The 26,375-nt window shown below is 39.5% G+C and overlaps 1 protein-coding gene across 12 annotated transcripts in view; it reads right to left on the bottom strand.

Annotated features, from left to right (window-relative positions):
• Positions 1-26,375, bottom strand: part of NFIA (nuclear factor I A) — a 367,960-nt gene that overhangs the window by 174,046 nt on the left and 167,539 nt on the right. For 9 of the 12 annotated variants that reach the window (XR_004910155.2, XR_013448154.1, XM_036070041.2 and 6 more), the window contains exon 3: positions 3,733-3,798. The exons of 1 other annotated variant lie outside the window; for it this stretch is intronic. Coding sequence is in view for 7 of the 11 variants with exons in the window: in XM_036070041.2 (XP_035925934.1) it covers positions 3,733-3,798 (66 nt within the window). In the remaining 4 variants the exon portion in view is untranslated. Of the gene's footprint in view, positions 1-3,732; positions 3,799-7,277; positions 7,412-19,074; positions 19,241-26,375 lie in introns of those variants that run through there. 2 more of the 12 variants (XR_013448155.1, XR_013448156.1) reach the window with 2 other exon arrangements.

Consider the following 26,375-nt stretch of genomic DNA (forward strand, 5'->3'; position numbering starts at 1 on the left):
CATGAGCCCGACCCTTAATCAGCTTATAGTTTTTAATAAGCCAGATTCTATGTGGTTGGTGCCAAGGAAAGACTCAGCTAAAATTAAAGCCATCTAGGTGGGGCCCCTTCTTTCCAGAATCACCTTCTCTGGGAATGCTCATTCTGAAGGTTCTGGCAACTCTGAATCACTTCTGTGGTAGTCAACTCCTAGGAGGTGAACAGAATGTGAGGAACAGTCTACATAATGAAACAGATGTGGCACTGCGGGGATTATGGACAGATCTGAGGAGACTCACATCTGACATTTCAGAACAGAGTAGGTACCTACAGAAGGGTACCGCTCTGAAAGTCTTGGTTCCCTTCTGACACTATCCCCCTTCCATTCCAAATCTCCCAGCTTTTGGCCTCTCCAATACGTATGCTCTTTACAGATACGAGCTTCAACTAAGAGTAATAATGGCTACTTTTCTTTGAGTCCTTACTATGAACCAGACATGATGCTGTTTCATGTACAAATGCTCCCTTTTTTTTAAAATTTTTATTTTTTAAATTTTTTTTTTCATTAACATATAATGTATTATATTTGTTTCAGGCGTACAGGTCTGTGATTCATCAGTCTTACACAATTCACAGCGCTCACCATAGCACATACCGTCCCCAGTGTCCATCACCCAGCCACCCCATCCCTCCCACCCCCCACCACTCCAGCAACCCGCAGTTTGTTTCCTGAGATTAAGAGTCTCTTATGGTTTGTCTCCATATTCTCCCTTTTAATACGATGTATGTTCTTTTACTATTCTTATTTTACTGATAAGAAAACTGAGATTGGGGCAGTAGTTTATTCAAAGTCATCCAGCCATTATTTCATCTGAACTTGGGTCTGTCTGACTCTAGAGGCAGAGTTTTTAATCATTATATTATACCAATTTTGAGTTTCAGAGATTCTGGTATTTTATCTCTGGGCTTCAAATAACTCCTTCAAAATTCCCATCTAATACTCTAATTGGACAAAGATTTGTTTTCTTTTACAGTTAAGTCTTAAGGGAGTACAAGAAAAGAAAGCAAAAATTCCACAGAAAAAAACAGACTAGTTGGACAGGGAAGAAACAGCTGCATCCACTTTAGGTAAAGTTACATGGCCTAGTTTATGGTTTTGGATGAAACGGCATGTTACCATTTGTCTGTTCATTCTCCATGGTTTACTAGGAAAATACCATTCGTTTCCCATTACCTTTCTCCTCAAGAGCTAGGATAAAAAGAATATGATTTCCCCTCGCATATATACATGAAGAAGATGTAATGCGTTCCCATTTTATTTGCAGACCAGAGCCTGTCACTTCTTCACCCACCAAGATTCCAAGTGTTCTTAGAGTTCGGTTGCTACATTTATGAGAGTTGCCTTTTTAAAAACAACAACGAAACAAACAAACAAAAACCTTTTAGGAACTCATCGTCCATAACCTGGGTAATGAAAAAAAATCACTCTTGGTCAAAGCGACACTAAAAAGTTCTCTAATGCACGTAAATACCTGGTCCTCAACTCTTCACTTATTTTCCTTTAGGGATTATGTGTCTTTAGAAAAGGGGTAAAATCACGTTTCCTCCAATCACTGCATCTGAGACTGACAAAAGGCAGGTAGAGGAAACTGAGCAGCCTGTTGTGTCCCTAGGCTGTTTCCATCGGAGGCATCCAAGACAAAGCGGCCTCTACTTCTTTTTCTTTGAAATAAATAGACATTTGAAACACAGGAATTTACTACTTTCTCCCCCAGATATTAATACGTTCTTTGAACTCACATGATCCTACCCGCCCCCGATCTCAGCCCCAAAATAGTATCGTGAATCCTTGAGGTAGCACCAAGTGATCTGGGGTTCAAGTGAACTTGGCTAGTATCTTTGTGCCTTTGGCCGAAAAATCCAGGCTCGATCCTGGTTGCTTTTTGGAATGGGAAATGCACAATATCGGTATTACAGGCAGCTCCAGAAAGGCATGCCAGGCCTCTCATGCTCTCAATTTATATTTGCATGTGAACAGCTTGTCGGCCATTTTATGAAGACAGATGAATCGCAGGCCTGCTAGAGGGATGGCCAGCCCTAAATACATGAACCACATACCCATACAGCCCACCAATTTTTAAAAATGAAATGAGAATAAAATGAGTATCTCTGGACACAACTTCAGGCGGATTATATATAAGTATGATCGAAAAATGAAACACTTAAGGTATCACCTATAAGTCAGGTGGAAATAAAGGATGAAACTAAAGTATAATTATCCCTTTAAAAATGTCAACAAATAATAAGATGTAGCTATTTATGACACTAAAGACAAGACTTCAGGGGTCTCTCTTTTCTTATGCTTGCTTTGAAGAGACAACTTTGATAAGGAAAATACCACTAAAACACGAGAATAAGAAGGGGGATAGCCAGAGAGTCCATATTTAATGTCAGAATCCAGCAATGATATCAAGAATGTCCCAGGCTTGGGAAATGAAACAAATTCTGTAGTGAGAGGATATCTAATGTGGCAAAAATCCTCCATCCCACAATTCTGACATAATTCAGTTTACCTTATCTATTCCAAAAGATCAGACGGAGATGAAAGTGGAAAAATGTATAGCACAACAAAAGAGTGACCCAAGGAATGAGGTCATTCTAAGTAGATGAAAAACCAATATGGTAAAGGATGATACTGACAAGAAAAGTAATGAGTAATATTGAAGAGCTAACAATTTTTTACAAGCTATATGAATATGTGCATCTTATTTAGCTCTTCAACAGGTAGGCTCTTATTATATATTATTACCGTACTATTTTAAAGATGAGGAATAACTTTATGCCTTGAGAGGTTAAATAACCTGTTCAATGTTACAAAGGTAAGAAATAGCAGAGGCAGAATTGGAACACAAACGCCGTGATGCCATATGCCCTTCACAGGCCCGTCAAGGTCAAGTCTCCCCATTAGGGCCTTTAGGAAGAGCATTTTGGAATTTTATGAGATGATATCTGGGAAAGTACATAGTACAATGTTTAGTATATGATAGGGACTGCCAGTTCACTTTTCAGTTTTTACTGAAACTGATAGTTTTACTCCATCTTAAATTCCAACTTACAACAATCTGTTTTGTACTTGGAGCACATACCACGGATCTAGTACTTTACTGGGTACTATTATATTTGTATATAAAGAGTGCACTCTATGCTAATCAAGTTTCTGCAACAGAAAATTTATATAATTACACAATTTAGGAATTTAATACTGTCACGTACCCTTACTATTTTACTTCAGACAATTTAAAGTGGAAAATCTTCAAAGGCAGAGATCATTTTCTGAAAGCACTTAGGAAAGGGTTGAGCTCTGAACGGCTACAAAAATATTTGTCAGTCAATGACCTTAAATCACCAGTGAAGAAGGTCGCGGGGCATTTGCCACCTTAGAAGGAACTAAAAATGAAACAGAGAGGCGGCGGCTCCTCGCTTGTGCTGTAGAAGGTTCTGAAATCAACCCTACCTCTCACAGTCATCAATGTTCTTGGGAACTGGGGTTCTCATGAGTACCCGGATGGTGTTTGGGAGCGGGATGGAGGAAGGCTTGGGGCTGCTCGAATGATCCAGAGACCTCCTTGAGTCATCAAAGTTGTTCCTACTATGAGCTGCCCATGGGAAAGACCCCAAAATCCTTGTACTTGGTTGGCTCCTGGCTACCGCTGGACTCTAAAAGCAGCAGTTAGAGTCCCCCAACTAAACTTACCATTTTCTGGCTGGTCCTTAATGTCAGCGTCACTTGGCTGGCTGGGACTTTCAGATTGACTTGAATCTGAAAAACATAAAAATACAGCCAAAAATTACAGGGTCTGTGAGGGAAAGTGGATCAGAGGTGCCAGACTTTCTCAAAAGGTTCAGCATGTAAACTAGGAATGAGAACATTATAGGAATGACAAGATGAATGAGAAAAAAAAAAGCGGGGGCGGGAGGAAGATAAGAAAGGGGGAGAAAAGCAGTGGCAGGAGCAGCCTGTGCCTTTCGAGAGAGGACGCTCCGTTCTGGGTGTGCCTCCAGCGGCGTCCGGCTTGCGCCAGATCAAAACTGGAAACTCTTCAGAAACCCTTCTCTTACAGAGAAACCATTTCCAAACTGCTCTTCTTCATTATTTATACACTAGAGTCTGATAAAGACTTCATCCTTCATTACACACATCTGAAGCTTGATTCAGAACATAATAAAGTGTCAAAACATATTTTGAAGCTGGTATATAAAAGCAACCCAAACAACAGTAACAAGTTCTGTTGATATTTAGCTCTCTACTACAGCAACATACTATGCAGACTAACGCCACTAAATACGGGAGTCCTAATACTCCAGCGCATTCACTTGAAATCACAGGATCACTCAAAGGCATCTTTCGGAAAAGGGACAGGTTTCCTCCACTTTACGAGTATGATTTTCCTCTTGTACCGATGCCTTTGGGAGCTGCTAAGAGGACTTGTTTGCAAAAACAGGTTCCTGCACACCTGCGTTGAATTCCATTTATTTTTTACTTAAAAAATACAATTATTTCCAAACTAAAAAAAAAAAAAAAATTTAATTCAGTTGATTTCTAAATGGGATCATTTTTGATGAAATAACATTTAATTTTAAAAATGAGATCAAATTAAGTTAGAGCAAAAGAATCTCACAGAATTAGAAGTAAACATACTTAGACATTTTTGGAGGGAGGAGACAAAAATCGGGCAAAATATTTCAAGGGTAAATTTTCCTGCTGTAAAACATATTCTGAGACTTGAAACAGTATATAACATTGTTTAAAAACAAACAAACAGAAATATTTTTTAGAAAAACCTCTACATCTGTGGAAAGTCTGGCTAATAACTTTACCTTGGCTTCACAGGGTTAGAATTGGCTAAAATTTGACCACATTTCAGCAAGAAGTTCAGTGCAAGATCAAAAGGTCATGACACTTAACTGTGATTAAACTGAAAATATTACTTCTATTTCAACAGAGTTATAGCATTATTATTCTCTTTCTTGGAGATATTGCAAAAAGAAGTAGCACTCCTAGTGACCCTAGGTCGAGAAATGCTAATTTATTACTTTAAGAAAGGCTCTCTGCTTTTAAGCAAATGAGGATTTTAATTATAGGGAAGTACTATAAGGAAAATATCTATCTTTAAGTTTTCAGATGATCTTAACCTGGTGACTACAGCAAATATTCTATGCTGATCCAAAAGTGCAAATAACAAAAGATGTGAAAAGTGAATTTTTATTTAGGTCTGGCAAAGTGATAGCTTTTATCATTTTGTAACGATCACCATAGTGAAAACACAAACAAAAGCATGATAGCTCAAAAAAACTTGAGAGAAATCCTTCAGAATGATCCCCGAAAGCAAATATGGAGCCTGCACTGAAAATTGGGGGAAATGCAAATTCATATTGGTCCATATTTTAAATTTTAACTCGATAAATTAATATTACTTTTAGAGCAATAAAAAAATATGGAATGACTACCTTCTCTTTCTCTATAGAAAGATCCTATAATTTTGCCATTAAAACTTACAAATTAAATAGTCTGAGAAGTATTTCAACATGTTTTAGGAGAAAGGCATACTTTTATTATTTTTGTCCTAGAAAATTTTAAACCGTTAATATTTATAATTAAAATTTAAAAAAATACTTAATTTTGTTTTAGGGAAAGTTAAAATTCTTCCTGATGACATCCCAAAAAGGATACATAAAATTCTGCCAAATAGAACATTTATGTTGCTGTAATACCAGCAAACCTAGCTGGTGGAAATATGATAGCTTAGCTGATGTTCTTCTTCTAGGTATAATATCTTCAGGATTAATCACTTCTTCATGAACAAATGGAAAAACATTTTTCATCTCAATCTAAATATACAAAAGCCAATTACTTTCCTGATATTTATCCACGAATATTAAGGCAAGAAGGTTAATGAGATCAAAACGATGTTTTTAATAATATATAAGTGGACTTCTTTGTTCTTTTGACTTTTCTTTTACACTTGGTTCACCACCCTACCTTTACGGAAACATAACATGATTATAGAAGACATGAACAGCAACAGAAGATGGCCGTAGGTGTGTTCAAAGAAAGTTTAAAATTCCAAGCCACAGAAAGAGAAGCAAATAAACAGCAAATGACTGAGAGGCAAAAACAGACTCAGAGTTGGTACGAAAGGGGCTGCAGCACTCTTCTGAAAGCTCAGATACACACACTGGGGTGGGGGCATCTAGCCAAACTGAAAACAGAATTTAATTTCTCCAGTTTTATTCAAAAGCTGGAGACACTGCTATCCATGGAGGACAGCATACTAAAACACACTATCCTGGTAAGGGATAGGCAGAGCCAAAGATCTACAAGAAAATTTAAATGATCTAAAAATTTCCGTAGTTACTTTCAACCCTGGGCTGTTTAATGCCGTTTCTTTTTTGAACCAACAAGGAACAGAACTACCCTGTCCCGGGGCTATGTTCTATGCTGAGGATGCATGGACATGTTCCCTGCTGTGGCAAACGGTCACCGACGCTGTTAAGTATGGAGTCAACCAGATGACCAGAATTGCAAATTAATTTCTACCCATACATAATTGATATGTGAACAATTGCTTTCTTAAGCATGTACATTGAAACACTATCATGAAGGTTAACAATTAACTTAACTTTTCTCTTTTATACTTGGTAGAGACCTGCCAGAAGCCTAGGTTAACTTCATAGCTTACTTTCTTTGACAATCATCACAGGGTCAGTTGATTGCCGCCTGAAAGAATTAGAGGCCCCAGAAAACAGACCCAACTGCATGGAATTGGATGCCATATCTCATAGCTTCTACCTTATATCTGGCATGACTTCCTCTGGTTCCCTGGTTGAAAGCCAGGAGATCTGTATATTACAACGAAGAGAATATTATTTAAAGTGTGTTTAAATGATGGAGTTGGAAATGCTCCTGTGAGGAAGTACATTAGGGTCATCAATTTTTTTTTTTTTTTTCCCATCTAGGGACTTGCTTTTGGTTTAAGGAATCTTAGACTTCAACCTAACCTTGAAAAGCAATGTTTCTTTTGGTTTTTAAAAAATTTATGAGCAGAAATTTAAACCTAAAATAGACAGGGTTTGCATATAGGAGGCTGGATTGAGGCCTCTTACTTGAACGGGCAGCCAGCTATCTATGCATTTTTATGGCGCCTACAACTATATTGCTGGAGTGCTCAGACAAAGATATTTCACTATCAATATAATCACTGCGGAAAGGAATAAAATAAATCCTAATGCCTACATATCAGTCTCTGCTTCCATAAGCTTGTGCAATGCAGGAACAAAAGCCTTGTGCTGGATTTGCTACTTATCCACGCATTCAGTTGCCCCAACCTCAGTTCTGCTCCCCTTCAGCACGGGACTTTCAGAGAACACTCCCTCTGGGAAGGGGAAGAATGACAAAAACATGTCATTAGGTTAAACCCGAGCAGGCAAAAAATATAGACATCACTTCCATGGAGTTTATGTTCTTTAGACATGAAGCAAAGGTGGAATGTTGCTAAATTTTCCCTGTGCTCGGCTTTCTCCTCTCCAGTCCCTTCACTGTACAGCCATCTCTTATGGTGTGATTTATACTAAGGGGATCTTAAATGATCTCCTATGAGAATCTGAGTTCCATAAGAAAAGAGTTCTTTTCTCACTCTTGTCTCCAGTACCTTCCAAGGGTGCCTGGCCCAACGAAGGACTGATTCACTAACTGCTGAACTCAAACGAGATGAATTTTCAATAAGATGAACTTGTCCTTCAGCTTTCTAACACTGGGCCACTGCCCGCGATTAAAAAACATACTAAAGTCATACCTAATAGGGACTGAGACTCACAAAATGAGGAAGGAGGGCAAAAAAGGCCTTTATTCCTGCTTGATGTTCCCCTTCGTGGGGCCTGGCAAGGGAAAGACAGGCATATCCCTCTGGTTCGTTGGGTGGGAAATCTTGCTCAGTGTTTAGCAGTTGCGCACGATCACCTCCCGTGATCCCCTGGCCGACACACCGCAAGAGGCTCCTCAGAATAACAAGGGCTGAGGATGGCGTCTGACACAGAGGAGGCCCCCCAGAAACGTGCAGTCTAAAACGATGGACGACATTTTCGCACATTCAAAAAATACAAAGCTGAGAGAAATCTGCCATATTCTGATACCTGAGGGGTGCCTCAAAATCCCAACAACTGCTGTTGTGAACAATTGATAAAGGAAGAACAGAGGTGATATGGTGAAGAACCCTTCCCCCACCCTGACACAAACCAATGTAATTCCTATTCAGTTATCATGATATCAACAAAAGTCTACGGACCCTAAAAAGACAAATTCTGGTTCCACGAGAAAAATAATTCAGCCCAAGTTTCAACCTCCCTCCCTGCATTATGATTTGGCTAAAAATGAAGTTTTAAAAGTCTCTGTTAAACTTCCGTGTCCAGTTCTAAGTCTCCCAAATGTAAAGGTGATATGAAAAAGCCAGAGGCATCCAGGAACATAAATGAGTTAGTCAAATGAAAGAAAGAAAGTGAAAATTCCACCTAAAAGAGTTTCAAGTTGTTTGTGATGTGAGAAGAAAAGGCAAGGACAGGAATGAGTACTCTGCTGCAAGTAAGTGAAGAGTTAGGAGCATTTCTGGAAGAAAAGAAAATAAGGACTAAGGGTGATTACACTCTGAATCTAATTAACAGTTACACTCCACAATTGTAGCCTTTAAAGATATTCAAGATTCAGGTAAGTTTCGTTTCTTATGGTTCAGGAAGACAGAGTTCTTCGCAAAAGAGGCCAAAACACACCAAGATTCATTTTTTTCCGACATCCGTGATGTTATGATGGAAAAACAGTTCTCCCTCTGATTGCTAGTGTAAGGTTTAGAATTACTCCACTGTGACCCTCCAGCACCACAACGTGTTATGATAGTAAAGAAATCTGGAAGGGCAAATGGTTAGGATAGTCACATTTGTTTACTAGTCATTACAGCTACAGTTACAAAAGAAATATTCTAAGATTTTTAATATTTAAGGCTATTATCTATTTTTTCCCCAGTATCACCATGACCTTAAAGACTGAGGTGTGAGGAAATTATTTGAAAAACGTTGTCCGCGAATGCAGAATGTCAGTGTCTAGTTGTACATGTGTACCTACAGTTCGGAGCTTATACGTGAACACTGATGAATACAACACCATCAGCTAAATCTAACATTATCCATCATGGTCTGGTGAAGAACAAACAGAGATTTATAATACCATCATTCAATCTGGGGCCACTAAATATACTCAATTATTATTAGCTTTCCAGAGAATAGATAAAATCCTTTAAGCCCAGTGAATAACCAAACCAATATTTAATGTCAATTAATGTACACAGTTGTGACCCACTTAATGAAAAATTAACATACAAGAACCTAGATTTTAACACAGATAAATCATGAGGTGAGTCACACCATCAAAGTTTTCTTAGCTTTAAAAATGGAAACACTCGGGGCACCTGGGTGGCTCAGTTGGTTAAGCGACTGCCTTCGGCTCAGGTCATGATCCTGGAGTCCTGGGATCGAGTCCCACGTCGGGCTCCCTGCTCAGCAGGGAGTCTGCTTCTCTCTCTGACCCTCCCCCCTCTCATGCTCTCTCTCTGTATCTCATTCTCTCTCTCAAATAAATAAATAAAATCTTAAAAAAAAAAAAAAAAAAGATTTAAAAATGGAAACACTCCACGGGCCTTTAAATGGCAAGTGTTATCTTGATTGGATTTAAAATACAAACTTTGATTGCTACAACTTTCCCAGTAAGCTGGAAGGGAGTGTTTGCATGTGTGTGTGTGTGTGTGTGTGTGTGCACACGCACACGTGCGAGTGGTAACCGCGGTAACCGAAGCCTGCCAAGCAAGTCCTTCACCAGAAGGGAGATGGGGAGATGGAGCAGAGGAAAAGCCCTCGGTCCAAAAGAATTAGGCTAGCGTGCACACGTGGCTCTGCCTCTCCTCTCATCCAGGCTCGGACGGAGGGGGAAGGCTGTGTTCATGCAGCAGTGACGTGGCAGGGCTCCCCCAGCTGCTGGGGAGATCTACCTCTTAGCCATTCCCCTGGATCGCATTTTCAGGGCATATTTAAGAGTGTTACATGATCTAGGTTACTACCATTTTTTTTCTTGAAAAAAAAATTTTTTAAATGTCTTCCTTAAGAAGAATTTGTGAAATATTAAATTTGCAGGAATTAGAGTTTTTGGCGTTAGTGCTGGTATTCAGAGCCCATCTGTTTAGTCGGGACTGTGTATGATGATGAGACCGTTTAGGTTGAAGAGTGAGTCAACCGTCTTATCACCTACTCATAAATGTGTTATTTTTCTATGTGCATGAGGAGGTTGTGGAATGATATAGTTTTAACACGTTGAGAAAAAAAATAAAATGGCGTAACTATTGTGTTATGACAGTGAGGGGGGATCATTTCTAAGCTTTAAAAATGACAAATTCAGTCACTCCGAAAGTAGCGACAAAATGACTCAATCTTAAACCTTCAGTCTTTGCATGAGGCTGATTTCAAGTAATGATCAGCTTTTTCAATGAAGTTCTACATGAAGTCAATGATCTGCAAGCACGATGCTATATTTATAATTTCTTACATTTTCTTCAACAAGGGTCTGTGACTAAAATATAGTATTCAGGTAATCATCTTGAGTTTTGTTTTTCCCACAACAGGAAATGTGATGGTAACCTGTTGATCAATTCAGAACTCCAAAGTTACTGACTGAGTCAACCTGGTCACCCACCCACTCATGTGTAAACAAAGACCTGCTTAAAAAGCCATCACATCCCCTTTTTAGTCACTTTTTTCACAAACGAAATTAATTGGAACAGTAAGTTGGTGGAGTTCTTAAACAGAAGAATATATACTTGAAGATTACTCATATAGTCATCTACACAACTTAAAATAGAAAATTTCCCTATATACTTTCATGTTATAAAAACAAGTGTGTCAAATGAAAATGATGCATGGTTGAGTTACAGTCTATATGCATTATTTTCTTGTATCTGAATATCTATAAGAAATTTATTACAATAACAAAATGACTTCTGTTAAGGGAAACCATGCTATTTAAGCTCAGGATGTACACTAAGTATTAGCTTTTCTTGCATTCATTTTTTTTACTACTGAAAGAAGCATGAAATGACAAAAAAGGTGTTAGAAAATCTCAACTATATAATTTAACTGGTCTGGATCTTAGTTTCCTCATCTGTAAAATGGGGACACTAATTACCATCTTGCCTAACTTAACAGGATTGTTGCGGAGATCAACTAAAATAATACAAGGAAACCTGGTTTTAAAACTATAAGGTCTCCCCTCCCCCCAAAAATGTACATTTACCATGGCAATATGAATCTCTCCATCCAAATTAGGTTTTTTGTTTCTTTTTTAAATCAGACCCAACTCACCCATGATGTGATTCTGGTATAAAACATCAGCATCACGGACCTGGTTTAAAAGAAAAGGTTCTTAATTCCCATATACTGGGAAAGAGATTATCTCTGATAATGGAAATGTAAATCTCAGCTTGCCGTTGTTTATTCCAGACAGACATTTGTGTGTTAAGTCTGTTTATCAGGCAACACTTTGTCTAAGCCAGGAAGTAGTCAGTCTTTGTAACAAGATGTATGCAAATGAATTTCCCATGAGTCTCTGCAGCAAATTGTAGCAGGGAAAAAAAAATTCCTTGTTACTTTACCAGCAAGAAGCTACCTCAAAAGTAGACTAGAGACAGAACTATGAGCTAGACTATGCTGATTAGTTTAAATGAGTCCTAAACATGTGCTCACAGTCTGTTGCTCTTTATTCTAAGCAGACTTGGTACATTACATCTGTTTATCAGACAACACTCTGTCTGGGTATTTGGGCTTTGTAACCTGTGTGAAAATGAACGGTGACCATAATCCCATGAAATAACCTGTCTGAGGCAAAACTCCAAACCTCCTGTCACTTTAAGAATCCCCACCAGTAGAATTTCCCATGAAACCTTTGAAACTTAAAAAAAAAAAAAAAAATTCATAGAACTCTTAACTTTTTGCCCACCTTCTATCTTAAATAACTTTTCTACATTCATTGGATCTCCTAAGGGCATGATAGACTCGGGACAGAATGGTGAATTTGATCATGCAAATTGGACTGACAAATTTAAAAAATTGCTAATATGCCCTACCTAACCATCAAAAAACTGATTTTTTTAAAAAGAAAATACTTTTCTATTACAATAAAAAAGTATTCTTTAATCCTATTATTGTTTATCCTGGGATCCTCCTTTTTTTTTTTAATCCTAATATAACTAACTCTTTTTTTAAAAAAATCTATACATGAAGAGTTGAACAGTGTATTTCTTTTCTTTTCGTTTTTCTTGTTGGTTTTCTACAGGGTTTGAAAAACCTTACCAGAGGAATCGAATTGGTTTAGCTTTTCTTCTAGACAAAATAAACACTTTAGGACTCTACTTGTTTGTATTCTCCTCAGTGGTGCTGTATGCATCAGCAGCTAAAAACAAAGAAACTTTTTAGCTGCTCAGACAAAATGCAGAAGCTTCCCAAACAAGGAGGCAAGGGAGGGAGCACGGCTGGAGGGGAGGGTGGGGGTGGAGAAGTGTGCAGAAAGTCTGACAGTCCATTCAATATAGGGATGATGGCTATAATGCATCCAGGGTCCCCTTGCTAATTAAATATGCATTGGCACAGTTTTGATCGATGCAGACCACGGATCAGGTGACACACCTGTAAAATCTTGCGTCCAGAGCTCCCAGGAAAAGGGAAAATACAGTCTTGTCTCCTTATCTTTGTTTTCAAAGGCTCTCAATTTCTGTGCTTAGATATCTAATTTAATTCTCTCACCCCTCAGCAAACTGGATTAGGGAAGTCAATACCGCCTTTGTGCATCGACAGGAAAACACAGCTTTCCTTTTATTCAATTTAGCTATGACCTTTAGACAAAGATAATGACAACTGTCTAAAAGTAAGGTTAAGGCCTCAAGAAGACCCCCAGAGCTCAGGCTCCCACGGAATTTGGGATGACAAGGTGGTGGGGTGTGGGGTGTGCTGTGTGACAGTTTCCTGCTTGGAAAGGCAAAAAGGAAGATAGGGGATTAAGAGGGGAGGGACAAGGGGCCCAGAGAAAACACAAGTGGAAGAGATCGGAATCGACTGACTATACAACCGAACCCTCCAAAATCAAACAAACGGACCCCTGTCACATCCATCACCAGCAAATAATTCTGTAAAAGAACAGGAGTGAGAATGGCATGGTAACAATTTGCCTAAAAAATGCAGACACCTTCATGAGGAGGCTAAAGATCCTGCGGCTGGGTAAACCAGGACGTTTGGGGTTTTTTGTTTGTTTCTTTTTGGTCTTTATCCTGAAGCATTTGAGAAAACAGGACCGTCTGTCAGTGTGGTATGAATTGCACCCCTGGTGAGGAATAGAACTAGGGATTTTGGACAAGTCTGGGTTTCTGCAGTGTTAGCAAGTGTTCGCACCACTACTCCTAACCAAAGGGGAAAATGACCCTGGAACATTCTCCCGAAACAGTAACTGCTTCCTTTTTAATTCCTTGACCTTGGGCCTACCCATTCCATTCATGAAGTCATTGTATTCATTAATGCCCCTACCGTGTGCCTCCCACGCTGTCTACCTAGAGACACAAAAGTTTAAAAGGTAAGGTCTCTGTTCCCAGGGAGCTCTCAGTCTATGCGGCTAATAATACAATCAAGATTCGGTGGCATCGCCTCTTGATTGAGTCCTGTCTCCTGGTGAAATCAATGTACAGCAGCACGTTATTGTGCACACGCCTAATAGCTTTTATTCTCCGTTAGCAGGAATCAGGACCACTAACTGTAGCCTCGTAACAAAATTTACAGGAGCCTGGATGCTAACTGTTGGTGGTAGTGGCCGGGATCTGCTTTTCTAGGGAGCTACGGGAGGCTGAGGCAGAGGCCTTTTAAGAGAAATGGGAAGCTGTGTCTGTATACTTGGCATGGTTGGGCATGGTGGAAAATACCAAAATAGTTTTTTTGAATCCGATTTTCCCCACAGGAACAATTTCATAGAGAGTGCCGAATGGTATTCCTAATCAGGCCCACTTTCCTCCCTTTGAACAGAAAGGACAGTTCTAGGGCGCCTGGGTGGCTCAGTTGGTTGAGCGACTGCCTTCGGCTCAGGTCATGATCCTAGAGTCCCTGGATCGAGTCCCGCATCGGGCTCCCTGCTCGGCAGGGAGTCTGCTTCTGCCTCTGACCCTCCCCCCTCTCATGTGTTCTCTCTCATTCTCTCTCTCTCAAATAAATAAATAAAATCTTTAAAAAAAAAGAAAAAAAAAAAAAAAAAGAAAGGACAGTTCTAACAGAGGCAGCTGAGGTACAAGCCAAGGAGGCAAAAGTATTAGCAAGCCTGGGTCTGAGGCCTCTCTTGGACGCTGGGTAAGCCCCGTTGCTTCTCATCTTCTAAACGCCCGAGTTTCAAGATTATGAGGACCGAGTGGCGTGATTTTAAATGCCTTGTAAATTATAAGAGCAATAATTCTCTAACTGTACACTGCACGGAAGCAGGTTTTCGAAAGTATATAAACTAGTGAAAGAATCGCACTGACTACCTCCTTTTATTTCCTGCCTCATTATTTTTATTGCCAGATAGCACAGTATCTGGAACATATAGGTACTAAAAGATGTTTGTTGAAATGGAATGGAAATCAAAAAGTGAAAAAATAGCTCTCTTAGGGTCATGAAATACAACAGGGCCCATCATAGGAGATGTCGACAGATATTTCGGGTGGATTCTTTGGCTTTGGGGTGACTGCAGGACAGGATGGTGGTATACTCCATGTGGTAAGGGAAGACCCTACAGAGGTCAGAAGACCTGTTTTCTGGACCGGAATGAGGGGCATGTTAGGTATCCTGTAAAGATTCTTTGCAGCCCTAGAAATTCTAATTTGAAATAGATCATGAGCAATCCAGTGGTTGGTCTTTTGGCTACATTTAAGCCTGGGACCCTATCCCATCAAAAGGGACTGGATGATATTTTCTTACTTACTGCCAATTATAAGTGCAATTAGAAAAAACATGAGTGCAGTAATCATTATAAGTCAAAGACTGTCTCTTCTTTATAAATGACCACAAATAGCCCACTAAGAGTCACAAATGTTTATCTTCAGTGACTTGGTCAATCCTGACCACAGAAGGCCATAAGCAATGTTTTCTCTTTAAACCTTGATCCACCATGTCACCCAGAGCACCAGAAAGCATTGTGTTTTAGGAGCTACTGACTAAGGTATCCTTAAAGAATGTAGTCTAGGTGCGAGGTCCTAGGATTTAAAACAATATTTGTTAAAAAATATTTCAGATATACTTCCTCTACATATAATATATATATACATATACATAATCTTTTTTTTTAAAGCTTCTACCCTTACATTCAAAAAAGATTCTATTTATTTATCTGAGAGAGAGAGAGCACAAGCACATGAGCCAGGGGGAGGGGCAGAGGGAGAGGCAGAAGTAGGCTCCCTGCTGAGAAGGGAGCCTGACAGGGGGCTCCATCCCAGGACCCTGAGATCATGACCTGAACTGAAGGCAGATACTTAACCGACTGAGCCACCCAGGTGCCCCTATATAATCTTTACATACTGACAATAACTTTTCCCTAATAACTTGGTTTCTGAACCTATAACAAATATGCAAGAATACGGGGAGTTATCATTAGCCCAACCAAAAAATGGTTCTCAGACTTCCCATAGTATCCTAATAAAGCTCAAATGATATGATTCTCTACCAATTCACCCAAGCCATAATCATATATGTTTTGCTTCTATGTCTTTATGATAGATAAAATGATTTAAATGTACTGAATCATTTCACTTTCAGGAGTTTCCATTTGGATCCTATCATGGCTTTCTCCTTGACATATGCAGTGCTAAGTTATTTAAAATTAATTGCAGTACAATATTTTAAAATTTCTTCACATGGTGCTAATCTCAAGTGCTTTGGATGTTTGAACCACACTTGGAAGCCATCAAGTTCTGTGTATCTCTCATGGAGCAGTTGAACATGCTAAAAAGATTAGTCAGTGAACTTTAATCTATAACCAAAACTATACTGAATTATAAAATTTCAAAAATGTGTGAGTTGATACAAATGAGAAAACTGCAAACATTCTACATAACAAGAATAAAACAAACCTAGATAATTAAAACACATAAATTCACTCATATAGCTTTGAAATCCAGAAAAGCTTTCAGAAATCCACCACTGATCCTGGGGTCCTACTACTTGAACACAATTAGGTACCAGTTGAGCTCATGTGTTCATGTAAAGTTCATTTATCTGCATTTTTGTTTTCATTTTAGGACACAATCTCCATTCTTTTCTGTGGTGACGTTGGGGTGGGGGGATAAGTATTTTTCATTTCAGGAACTCAGAACGGATGAATAATATGCTTAGTAATAATCCTACAATTAAATTGTCTTCCATACAATGCCTAGTGATAGTTTGGGTCAGATTAGCCAAATGAATTCTCCTCAGGATGTGCTTTTATTTATTTATTTTAAAAGATTTTAGTTATTCATTTGAGATAGAGAGCGCTAGCGAGCACAAGGAGGGGGTGGCAGAGAGAGAGAGAGAGAGAGAGAGAGAGATGGAGAAGCAGACTCTCCCCTGAGCTCAGAGCCCAACTACGATGACAACATGGGGATCTACCCCAGGTCCCTAGGATCACAACCTGAGCCGAAGGCAAATGCTTAACTGACTGGGCCACACAGGTGCCCCCAGGATGTGCTTTTAAAATAAGAGTTTCTTGTCACCTGGATTTATTTTGATTAAAAAAATCATGTCTAATATAAGGTGCTTTTTCAACAGCTACTCCTCATAAAAATTCTAAGTGGGTAATTTGATCTTTACTCTGATTCCTTGTTTAAAAATCATCGCCACTCTAACCAATGACTAATAATTAGTTATTCTTAGGAAGAAGAAGCTTGCTTATTTCACCATCAAACATTTATTGATCACCTACTGTGTGCAAAAGCACTGTGAGCTTTTTATTGAGTCCCAAGGTAGCTCATAATGTTGACTAAGAATTCCACGCATTCAACTCTATACCATTTAGAAAAGTGTACATTACTTGTTTTTTAAAAGTAGCTATGTCCCCCATCTCTACCGGTGGTAGTAACATAGAGTCTCCCTAGGTTAGAACCCTTCCCAAAGTTTATCAGGGGAGGATGGGGGAGGTAAATATTTCTATAAATAAGAAATGGCTTATCTGTTGTTTTATAGTCAACAAAAATGACAAATCCCTGGGATGCATGGTTTTTCCAATATTTGGTCATGGTAGAAAGCTTATGTACAAGCAAAAGCTTATAGGGAGGTGCAGGGACCAGTGTTTACAACAAAAGCCAGCAGTTCTCCCTGCCAATCATGCCCCCACTTTCACACGTCCTCACCTCTACTCCCTAGCCCAGCTGGGCTTCATGAGGCACCATTTCAACCCCTGCAGCATTCCCACAGCCAAGGCCCTGACCTATGGTTCCCAGTGACTTCAATTTCACCGCCATATTTTCAGATTTACAATCTTAAGATAAGCAAAGAATAAACGGTGGCTAGACCATTTTTGGTTGGATCCTATGAATGTCCTTTCTAAACTCTGTCCTGTTTTATTTTTTGGTTACTAGTAAAGAAGAGAAACACAAACAATAAGTGGGGAAAACAAAGAAAAAGAAGAAACAATAGAAAGAAAAAAAGAAAAAAAAAAAGGCAGTAACAAAAGAAGTGGTATCATTTGAACCAAGGTCAGAAACAGCAGTTCTTCCAGTGGGATAGGAAATTTTATTTGCAACAGACAGGGGGAAAGTTACAAGTAAAAATCAGTTTCTTCAGCGGTGAAGGGTAAAAGAACTCCCTGCAGAGGGTCTCTGATTGGCCGGGTTAGTCCTGGGGAATGGACAGAACAGTCTCAGCATCCCCTTGACGTGGGAACGATGTTTTTCTTTGATGCCAGCTAACATCTCCACAAACAGCACATCATTTCCTAAGACTTTTCCATTTAGTAACTTGGGGACAATTCTTTCTTGTTAACATTTCACCCAAATGATTTCAACGATATCACTGGGTTGGTTTCCATTTTCCACTTTTATTTTCTACTTTAACAACCAACCTAATGATGTAATGATTTCCTTTTCCCCTCTACATGGAAATCCTGTAGAAAGGGGAAAATGTCTGGAGTCTTAGTCAACAAAGCCGTAAGTCTTTACCATACAAAACTGCCTCGTGTCTACCCCCCACTGCAGCCGCGTATTCTCCCAACTGGCCTGAAAAATCAGAGAGCACTTTGTTTTAATACCTGCCATTGTGGTATTGTACGGACATGCTCCGACTTCACAGGGGAAGACTTTACAAAAACATATTTGGAAGGAATTGCATTTAAAAAACAGGCCAAAAGAAAATTCTACATTAACAGAGAGTAACATCTCACCAGTAGAAGATAGGGAAATGAATTATTCAAAACGATACAAACACTGATGTCATAATGAATAGAGGCAGGCTCTCAGGAATCTTCCCGAGAAAAGCTGGTATTTACACAGTAATTGGAAGCAAAACAAAACAAAATAAAAAAGATTTCCACATAAAGAAAATCGTATACGTTGCTTTTCATAACCCCATCAAAACTCATTCTGTGGCACTCTCCGGGCACACACTCTTGATTTCCGTAAGGAGAGAACGTATAGAACGACAAGACGGCCCGGAGAAGAAATTCATGCAGAACATCAAATGTTACTCAACATTTTCAAGTAACCATGATATGTCAAACAGGCCACATGATGCAAGTACATTTAAATGTAAGTTTCTATTTCTGTGGAAAAATAAAAAAGATCAGAAGTCTGAATCTGGAAAAGCAAAATCTCTTGCAGGTTTAGAAAGCATATACAAAACCTGGCAAAGGAAAACACTGTTCACCGCCACCATCTGCTTTCTGGCACACTGAGGAAACTTTTACTAACAGCAACATCTCCTTACATTAGAAAATCCACTAATTAGTTTTGTTGTAATAAGAAAAAATAACCTTTGCGTGGAAGGCGGATCGCCAGCTTGGTGGGGTGTTTTTTCTTTCTTTTTTTTTTTTGTTGTTGTTGGCTGCACCTTCCAAGTAGGGCCTGGCCTATAACATTTCCATGGGCAGCTCACCTCTGAGTTCTCTTCTACTGGAGTACTTTATTATTCCGTCTGGTCTAAAGAAAGTATTCACAAACGAGAGATCAAAAGTGACAGCAACAGAGGGGAAAAGCTTTAAGGTATCTGACTTAATATCAAAAAAAAAGAACACCAAGTTCAGAATCAGGAAATCTGGGATCCAGAACCAATTGTTAAAAGCTTGGTAAACCTGAATCCCATTTACCTCATCTTTAAGGCTATTAAAGTCAATGAGACCTAGATTCTCCCTAAAATTTCTTAATTCTTTAAGTCTAAGTCAGGTTTTCCTAAGAACTGGATGTCCTCAGAAACTACCGATCGCAAAAGAGTAAATGGGGCTTCAGATGTCACTGATAAGTCTGATTTAATTTATGAAATGTTGTCATATACGGGATTAAAATACTACAAATCTAGCAACCAACAAAATGAAAGCTCAACTAGAATTCCTTAATGGTATATTCTAAGCATTCAGTCAGCATATCATTCCATAAATAAAACCAAGTATGTGTTGAGCCCTTACTGTGTGCCAAACACTCTTGGGAACACTGGAGACAGAACAGGGTTAGAACAGAATAGGAGACTCACAAAGTTTTGCGCTCATCATATGCACGTTACACTAACCCTACAATCTACAGAGTGAGGACATTCATCCTCTGCAGAATTCAACAGCAAATCACCATGCTGCTCAAAACAGGATAGTGCCAATGCAGAGAGAAACATGGTCCCTGGTACGCACTACATTGAAAAATCTTCTTAAAAGTTTCTTGAGAAAATAAAATAAATGGGTACAAATATTTGCTGAAAACTCATATGGAAAATAGGCCTCATACCTTTAGAACGAGAAAAGCAAAGCAGAACACTGGGGCAATGACCATGAAAGTGCAGACACAGCCTTCCCGTAAAAGATGTCCGTGGCTTAAATTGTTTAAACTGGACCTCTGCCCTGATTGAACAATTCATTGATTCAAAACTCCACTTTTTCCATTTTCTAGAAAAATTTATTTATTTATTTATTTAGAGAGCATGAGTGGGGGGAGGGGCAGAGAGCGAGAGGGAGGGAGAACCTCAAGCTGACTCCTTACTGAGCGGGCGGAGCACGATGCGGGGCTCGATCTCACGACCCCGAGATCATGACCTGACCCAAAATCAAGAGTCTCGGTCGCTTATCTGTCTGAGCCACCTAGGTGCCCCATACTTTTTCCATTTTCATACAAGTTTTTTCAGTAGGCTCAATTTCGGCTAAATTTAAAAGCAAAACTGCAACACAGGATGATCTATTGCAAACTCAAAAGTTCTTCTGCCTCAGGAATGAGTGACAGACTATTGCAAAGTTTAATGATAACCCGCCCGTATCGCACAAACAAGCCCACACTGCTATTCCCAACTGTATGGCCACAACATGTTGATAACTAGGACAATGCCCATTGGGTTCATTAACCCTCAGTTGCCATTAAAATACTTTAATTAAAACTGTAACACTTAACCCAAGACCTTCTATCAAATATTTGAAAAGATTTCAGTCAATTTATACAGTTCTGACTTTGCTTTTACCCTGTTTTCGCCAACACCCTATTTAGGCACAGAAAGTAGCTGCATTCTTTCCCGAGCCCTGTGAGTCACACTTGTACAGTGCAGATCCCTGTCCTGAATTTAGAAGGTAATTCAGTATAGAAGAGGATGAAGACAGAATCCTCTCCCTTCCTCTTGGCAGAATTAATCACTCCTTTCCTCTGGCTCCCTACAGCCTGGTTACTAAGAACAGGGCTCAGCTCCTATTTCATTTCTCTGTGTGTATAATCCCCCATCTGCCTTCCCAACAAGCTGTAAACTCTTGAGGGCACAAGGCTCCTAGTTGCCTAAAGAAAGTGTGCACATAGTAAATGCTCAGTAAGTGACCTTGAACAGAGGAATAAAGGGGAGGGGCCAGACTGGGTAAGACTTTTAAGCAAGGACTATCCCAGAGATGGCTTATAGACTTTTCTAACTCCTAGCAGGAACAAAATCCAGTTAGAAAACATGCTGGGTTTTTTTTGATTAAGGCTACAATTCATGCAATGGTTACATACGAGAGAGCAACTTCCCCATCTCTATCAGCAATGGCCAAATGTCTCCCCTCGTGCTCACAATAATCCTATCAATGCAACATTTGAAACATAAACCAACAAAAATAGGACTCTAAAAGGGAAGTAAGATTACTCAAATCATAAGACAATTCTGACAATTCTTTGCAAATATTTTGGGACCAGCCTTTAAAAACATTTCCTGTTATCTGTAGTAGAAGGAATAAAGTTAAGTTTAAAATGTTATTTAATGTAAACCCTTTTAGGTCAATCCTATAGAAAATTTCTGTAGTATGTGATGATGGGCTTCTGCATTTCTGGTTTCATAATTACTGACGACTCCCAGATATATATCGGAAGGCAAGAACACTTTACTAAGTATATGAAGGAGTGACAGCTGTGTTTGGACTAGTGTATTAGTAAAGCTGCTGTCAATGAGAATTGCAACAACAACATCAAAAGGACATCAGAGGTTACATTTAGATCATTAAAAATCTTTTTTGGTTTTCATTGTAGCATGCATTTTAGGAGATGGATATCGAAACTCTGTAGAAAAAGTTGTGAGGCAAGAGACCAATTCCAATATGTAGCATGTTTGCCACACCCTATTTTCACTCAACAGAACAGCTTTTACCTTTGGCTTGATGTAGGCAGAATCTCAGATACTCCTGAAGTCTTTTTTCAAAAACCTGGCCTGAAGTTGAGAATGCTATTTCTAAAATTAGCCAAAAGTTCTGAAAACGGCCTATTACATATATATATATTCACCTTTTAGTAGGTGCTATATACTAACAGACTATATTTAGAATATCCATGAAGTGATGTGATTTTGTACAGATGATCAAACAATGTATTGCACACTTTTCAAGGGAGGTAAGGACATATGATGAAGGATGCTGAACTAAGAATAAAGATTAAGTATTTAAATAATACAGTGAGAGGGAAAGAAAACTTCACGTAAGCAGCTAAGTAAAAAATGGAAAATTCATGACCTGGGACAATTTTCTACCTCTGCACGCTTATATTGCTACAGAAATTGATTAGCTAGCTCACCTTAGGCAGCACAGACAGATACATTTCTGTCACATCCCTCTGACCTGTTCTTCTCTTAGCTCTCTAGGTAACTGAAGTAAAATTCTGCTAAGGGTATTGGGTTTCCCTCTGGCTAAATAAAGGAACGGACCTTGAAAAATATAAACAAAAAGAAAATAATTATTTTGCAAATTTGCCAAAATGGGTGGACAATAAGCAACAACTGGTAGGCCCTTAATAACAATACTTGAATGCAGCTCTAAAGTTGGACAGTTTTCACTTATTTACCACATTTATAAAAATGATGCGTCTTTTTCTTTCAAGCCTTGCAATTCTCGTCCCAGGCTAGCATGAACATACACACGTAGTCACAGGCAAGCAGACAAATGGTGACTGTTAACACTTTTCTTGACCAAAAAAAATAAAGCACACAGAAAATGGAGTCTGTGTTCAGAGAATTCTTACTTTCTGCTTTAAATTTAACAATACTTAGGGACTAAAAGGTATGGTGGGTATATAGGTAGGGGTGGAAATACTTCCTACGGGGCTTAAATTTTGGTCTTCCTGAGGGCAGACTAGCAGTAGCCACATCAAATTCATGTGGGAAGGAAGCTTGAGTCTCAGATTCAAAATCAGCTACCAAAAGATCTGCACTACCACGGTTCAGCAACAGAGTACCATAGTTTCCATGCCTGTGATACCAAGTAGCCTATGATCCCGTGTGAGGTGCCAAGAAAAAAAGATCCACCTTTTCTACTCACTCCAGCAACTGCTGGTCAGGTTCCAAGGTGACTAAAGACCAAAACCTTCCACTAAAACGAACACCTTAAGGGAAGGTCTGTACTCACACTGTGGGACACAACAAAACGCTAGTCTACAAAGGTTCTGAGCCTCCTACAGTAACATGCCTTTAACGGGACCACGTTTCAAACGGTTTACCCAGCACCGTAAGAACTGAAATACATATGGCATGTCTCCTTGGTCTGCTTCCTTCATTATTCACGTGGTTTCATCTTTCTAAATTTGGACTTCTGTCCCATGCTAGAAGGTGAGGAGAATGTAATACATAATGTGAAAGTAAAGCAAATCATATGATATCTGTACTTGATCATTTTTCATGGTTTGATACCCAAAGAATCACTGCCTACGGAAGATTAGACATTTTTTAAATGCTAGAACACTGAGCCTTCCTTTCATACAATTCAAAGCAAGGGGCATATTGCTGACGCAGCAACACTGTGGTCTCAGAGAGACTGTGGGAAATGTCAAATTTATGGTCCTGGGGGTGATTGGTGGATGGTTTTGTGGTGTGTATGGTGTTTTGTTTTGTTTTGTGTGTGCTTTTTCTTTTCTCTTTTGAGCCTCTGACAGAAACAGAGCTCTACAAACTCTCTGGCGACCTCCCAGGAAAACAGAAGGAAGCTCTATCCCGTACTTCCCCTGGGATCTAATGAAATATACAGCCTCTGGGCTTCTTTCAATTTGGACTTTCAGATTGCTAAGCTAGTGAAAAGGGGATCCTAGCTGTCACAAACGTCACATGCTCGGGGTCACCTGCTGCTCGGGAGTTCTCATGCCAGTTGTTGACATAATAAGCACCCCTTACACTTTAATTACAATTCACAGTGTGCAAACTATGCAATCTGCTTTAAGGCAGACTGTCTTTTAAATCAACACTAAAATTCTATTACTAATATGGCAATGAAATGTAGCAGGGGAAGGGTGTGTCCAGATGACTAACTATATGCAGATATTTGCCATTTGGAGAAGATACGGGCAACATTTACCAAAAGACAAAATGGGGTTGCGGCCCTTAATCCTGGAAGATGGGACTTTACCCTAGCTCTGCTCTGAGACCTCCTATGAGTGAACCACAAAAATGAAATACAATATGCTTCATATGTAGCATTCTCACATGTGTATAACTAGCATGTGGGGGCTTAGCTATTCTATGTAATATCTTTTTTTTTAAGATTTTATTTATTTATATGAGAGAGTGTGTGTGCACAAACAGGGGGAGGGGCAGAGGGAAAGGGAGAAAGCAGACTCCCCACTGAGTGCAGGGCCCCAACAACGTGGGGGCCCATCCCAGGACCCCGGGATCATGACCTGAGCCGAAGGCGGATGCTTAACCACCTGAGCCACCCAGGTGCCCCTATTCTATGTGTTATCTTGCCTATCCAATAGAACTGATCAACTGTTAAAGAACAAGGAATTTCTATTTTCCCCCTATCTTCCCCTCTAAACCTAGGGCAGCACTAGAGATGTTGAACAAATGCTTTCAGAGTTGTGTTGACGCTCTATCATTTACTAGATCCTTGTATTTTGTTAACTACAGACCCGTGTAAGCTATATTCTTGCAATCAAAACATGAAAGGTTATTTTAAAACAGAGCCCGTTTAAAATAATATGACAATGCAGGGAGCTGTTTAGAAAGTGCTAACACATAATTAGAGTCTCCTGTTTTCTCCAAAAACAACAGTGGAAATTAGTTACAATTATATTACAGAGAACCACTATAAACATAGGTGGGCTGGCCTTTGAATGAACTGTCCCAACCCTCTGGGAATTACAATCTCACTTGCCATGCCACAAATGATGTAAAATGAAGGACATGAAATAAACTCATGCAAAGTACGCTGATGTTTGCGCAGTCTGACTCAAACACCTTAGCTGAGCCCCAGGTACGCCCCATGGTAAAACACCAACAGCTCGGCGGCAGCAACAAAATAGTCAAACAAAACAGAAACCCAAATTTACATAAATTGTAAACGGATTTTTTAAAAAATCATGCCTATACTTATTTTAAGGAAGGATTATATCTGAATTACAAATGCCAGCAAGAAATGTCTACTCACTGCTTTTTTTTTGGTGCCAGGCAATAGTAGATACCAGGACAAAAATCAACAACAGCCAACAATAAAAGACAAAAAGTTTATCCTATTTAGACGTGGTTATTCTTAACACAGGAAGCAGATACATCTTCCACTGCCCTTTCAAAACTAGTAGTTCCTTTGGGAAAGCTTTCAGTCGATTGGCTGTTGGGTTTTGTCTTTATGAAGACAGACACGGAGCAATTTTATTTTCTTTCCTATTAGAACACTTTTAGTCCTCACCTGACTCTCCCCAGGTAAACCATTTGATATCCAGCTGCAGAAGAGTCCCAGTCTGTAAGCACATCTATTCTCTGCAGACCGGAGGGGCTGTGAGAAACTTAATTCACCAGCATTCGGTCACCCCTAGCCTCTGACCCCCGGCTCCAATTTTGATTCTGGTAAGTTGTGCCATGTTCTTGAACCAGTAAGCTCCACCTTAAGTGCCGACTCCTTCCTGGACCTGTGTTTGGTCAAGTTCCCTGCCTCAGCTGGAACTGGACTCACCAATCGGGTTTTCCTTACCTCCTTCCCAAGAAGAAGATTCCGACACTAACACCCAGGCGAGCACTGGGACCCCCACCACCTGCTGACAGACTTCTCTGATGCTAACTTCCTGCCTGGATTAGGGTCGCCTGCCCATGTGTTCTATTTCTTGGGTCTGCCCAACATTTGGGAAACTCACTGTCTGCCAGCTAGACCTCCACGTTGTCCACTGCTCCACTAAGCTAGCAATCAGTTTCTATAATCTGACCATCTGGAATCTCTTTTGGCTGGGCTGAACTGTTTTTTTACAGAACCCCAAAACTAGACCAACTTTAGAATATCAACTCCCACATAATAATTTCAAGTCTTGGTCCTTTACGAGTTTAATGTGCCAAGGTACAAACCCCCTCTGTCAATTCCCTCTACTTTTCCTTGGTAGGAAGGAAACAGAACATCTCTAAAACTCTGAAAAGAATATAAACAAAAAAGTAGAAGCACTCTTATCCAATACTGGGACTGGTAGTTGATTGGTTCGTTTAAAAAACTGGGTAAAGACAATTTTTTGTGAGACATACACACTGTAGGCATCTTAACTTTGAACACACACATACACACATTCCTTGGCCAATCTTTTTATGCAGAGAGGCCATAATATTAATGTCTATTAATTGCAGCATCTTTCTTAACCAAAACACATTCATAATGCATCATATACGATTTCT

Source organism: Halichoerus grypus, chromosome 5 (genome assembly GCF_964656455.1).
Source record: "Halichoerus grypus chromosome 5, mHalGry1.hap1.1, whole genome shotgun sequence".
Classification (NCBI taxonomy): Eukaryota; Metazoa; Chordata; class Mammalia; order Carnivora; family Phocidae; genus Halichoerus; species Halichoerus grypus.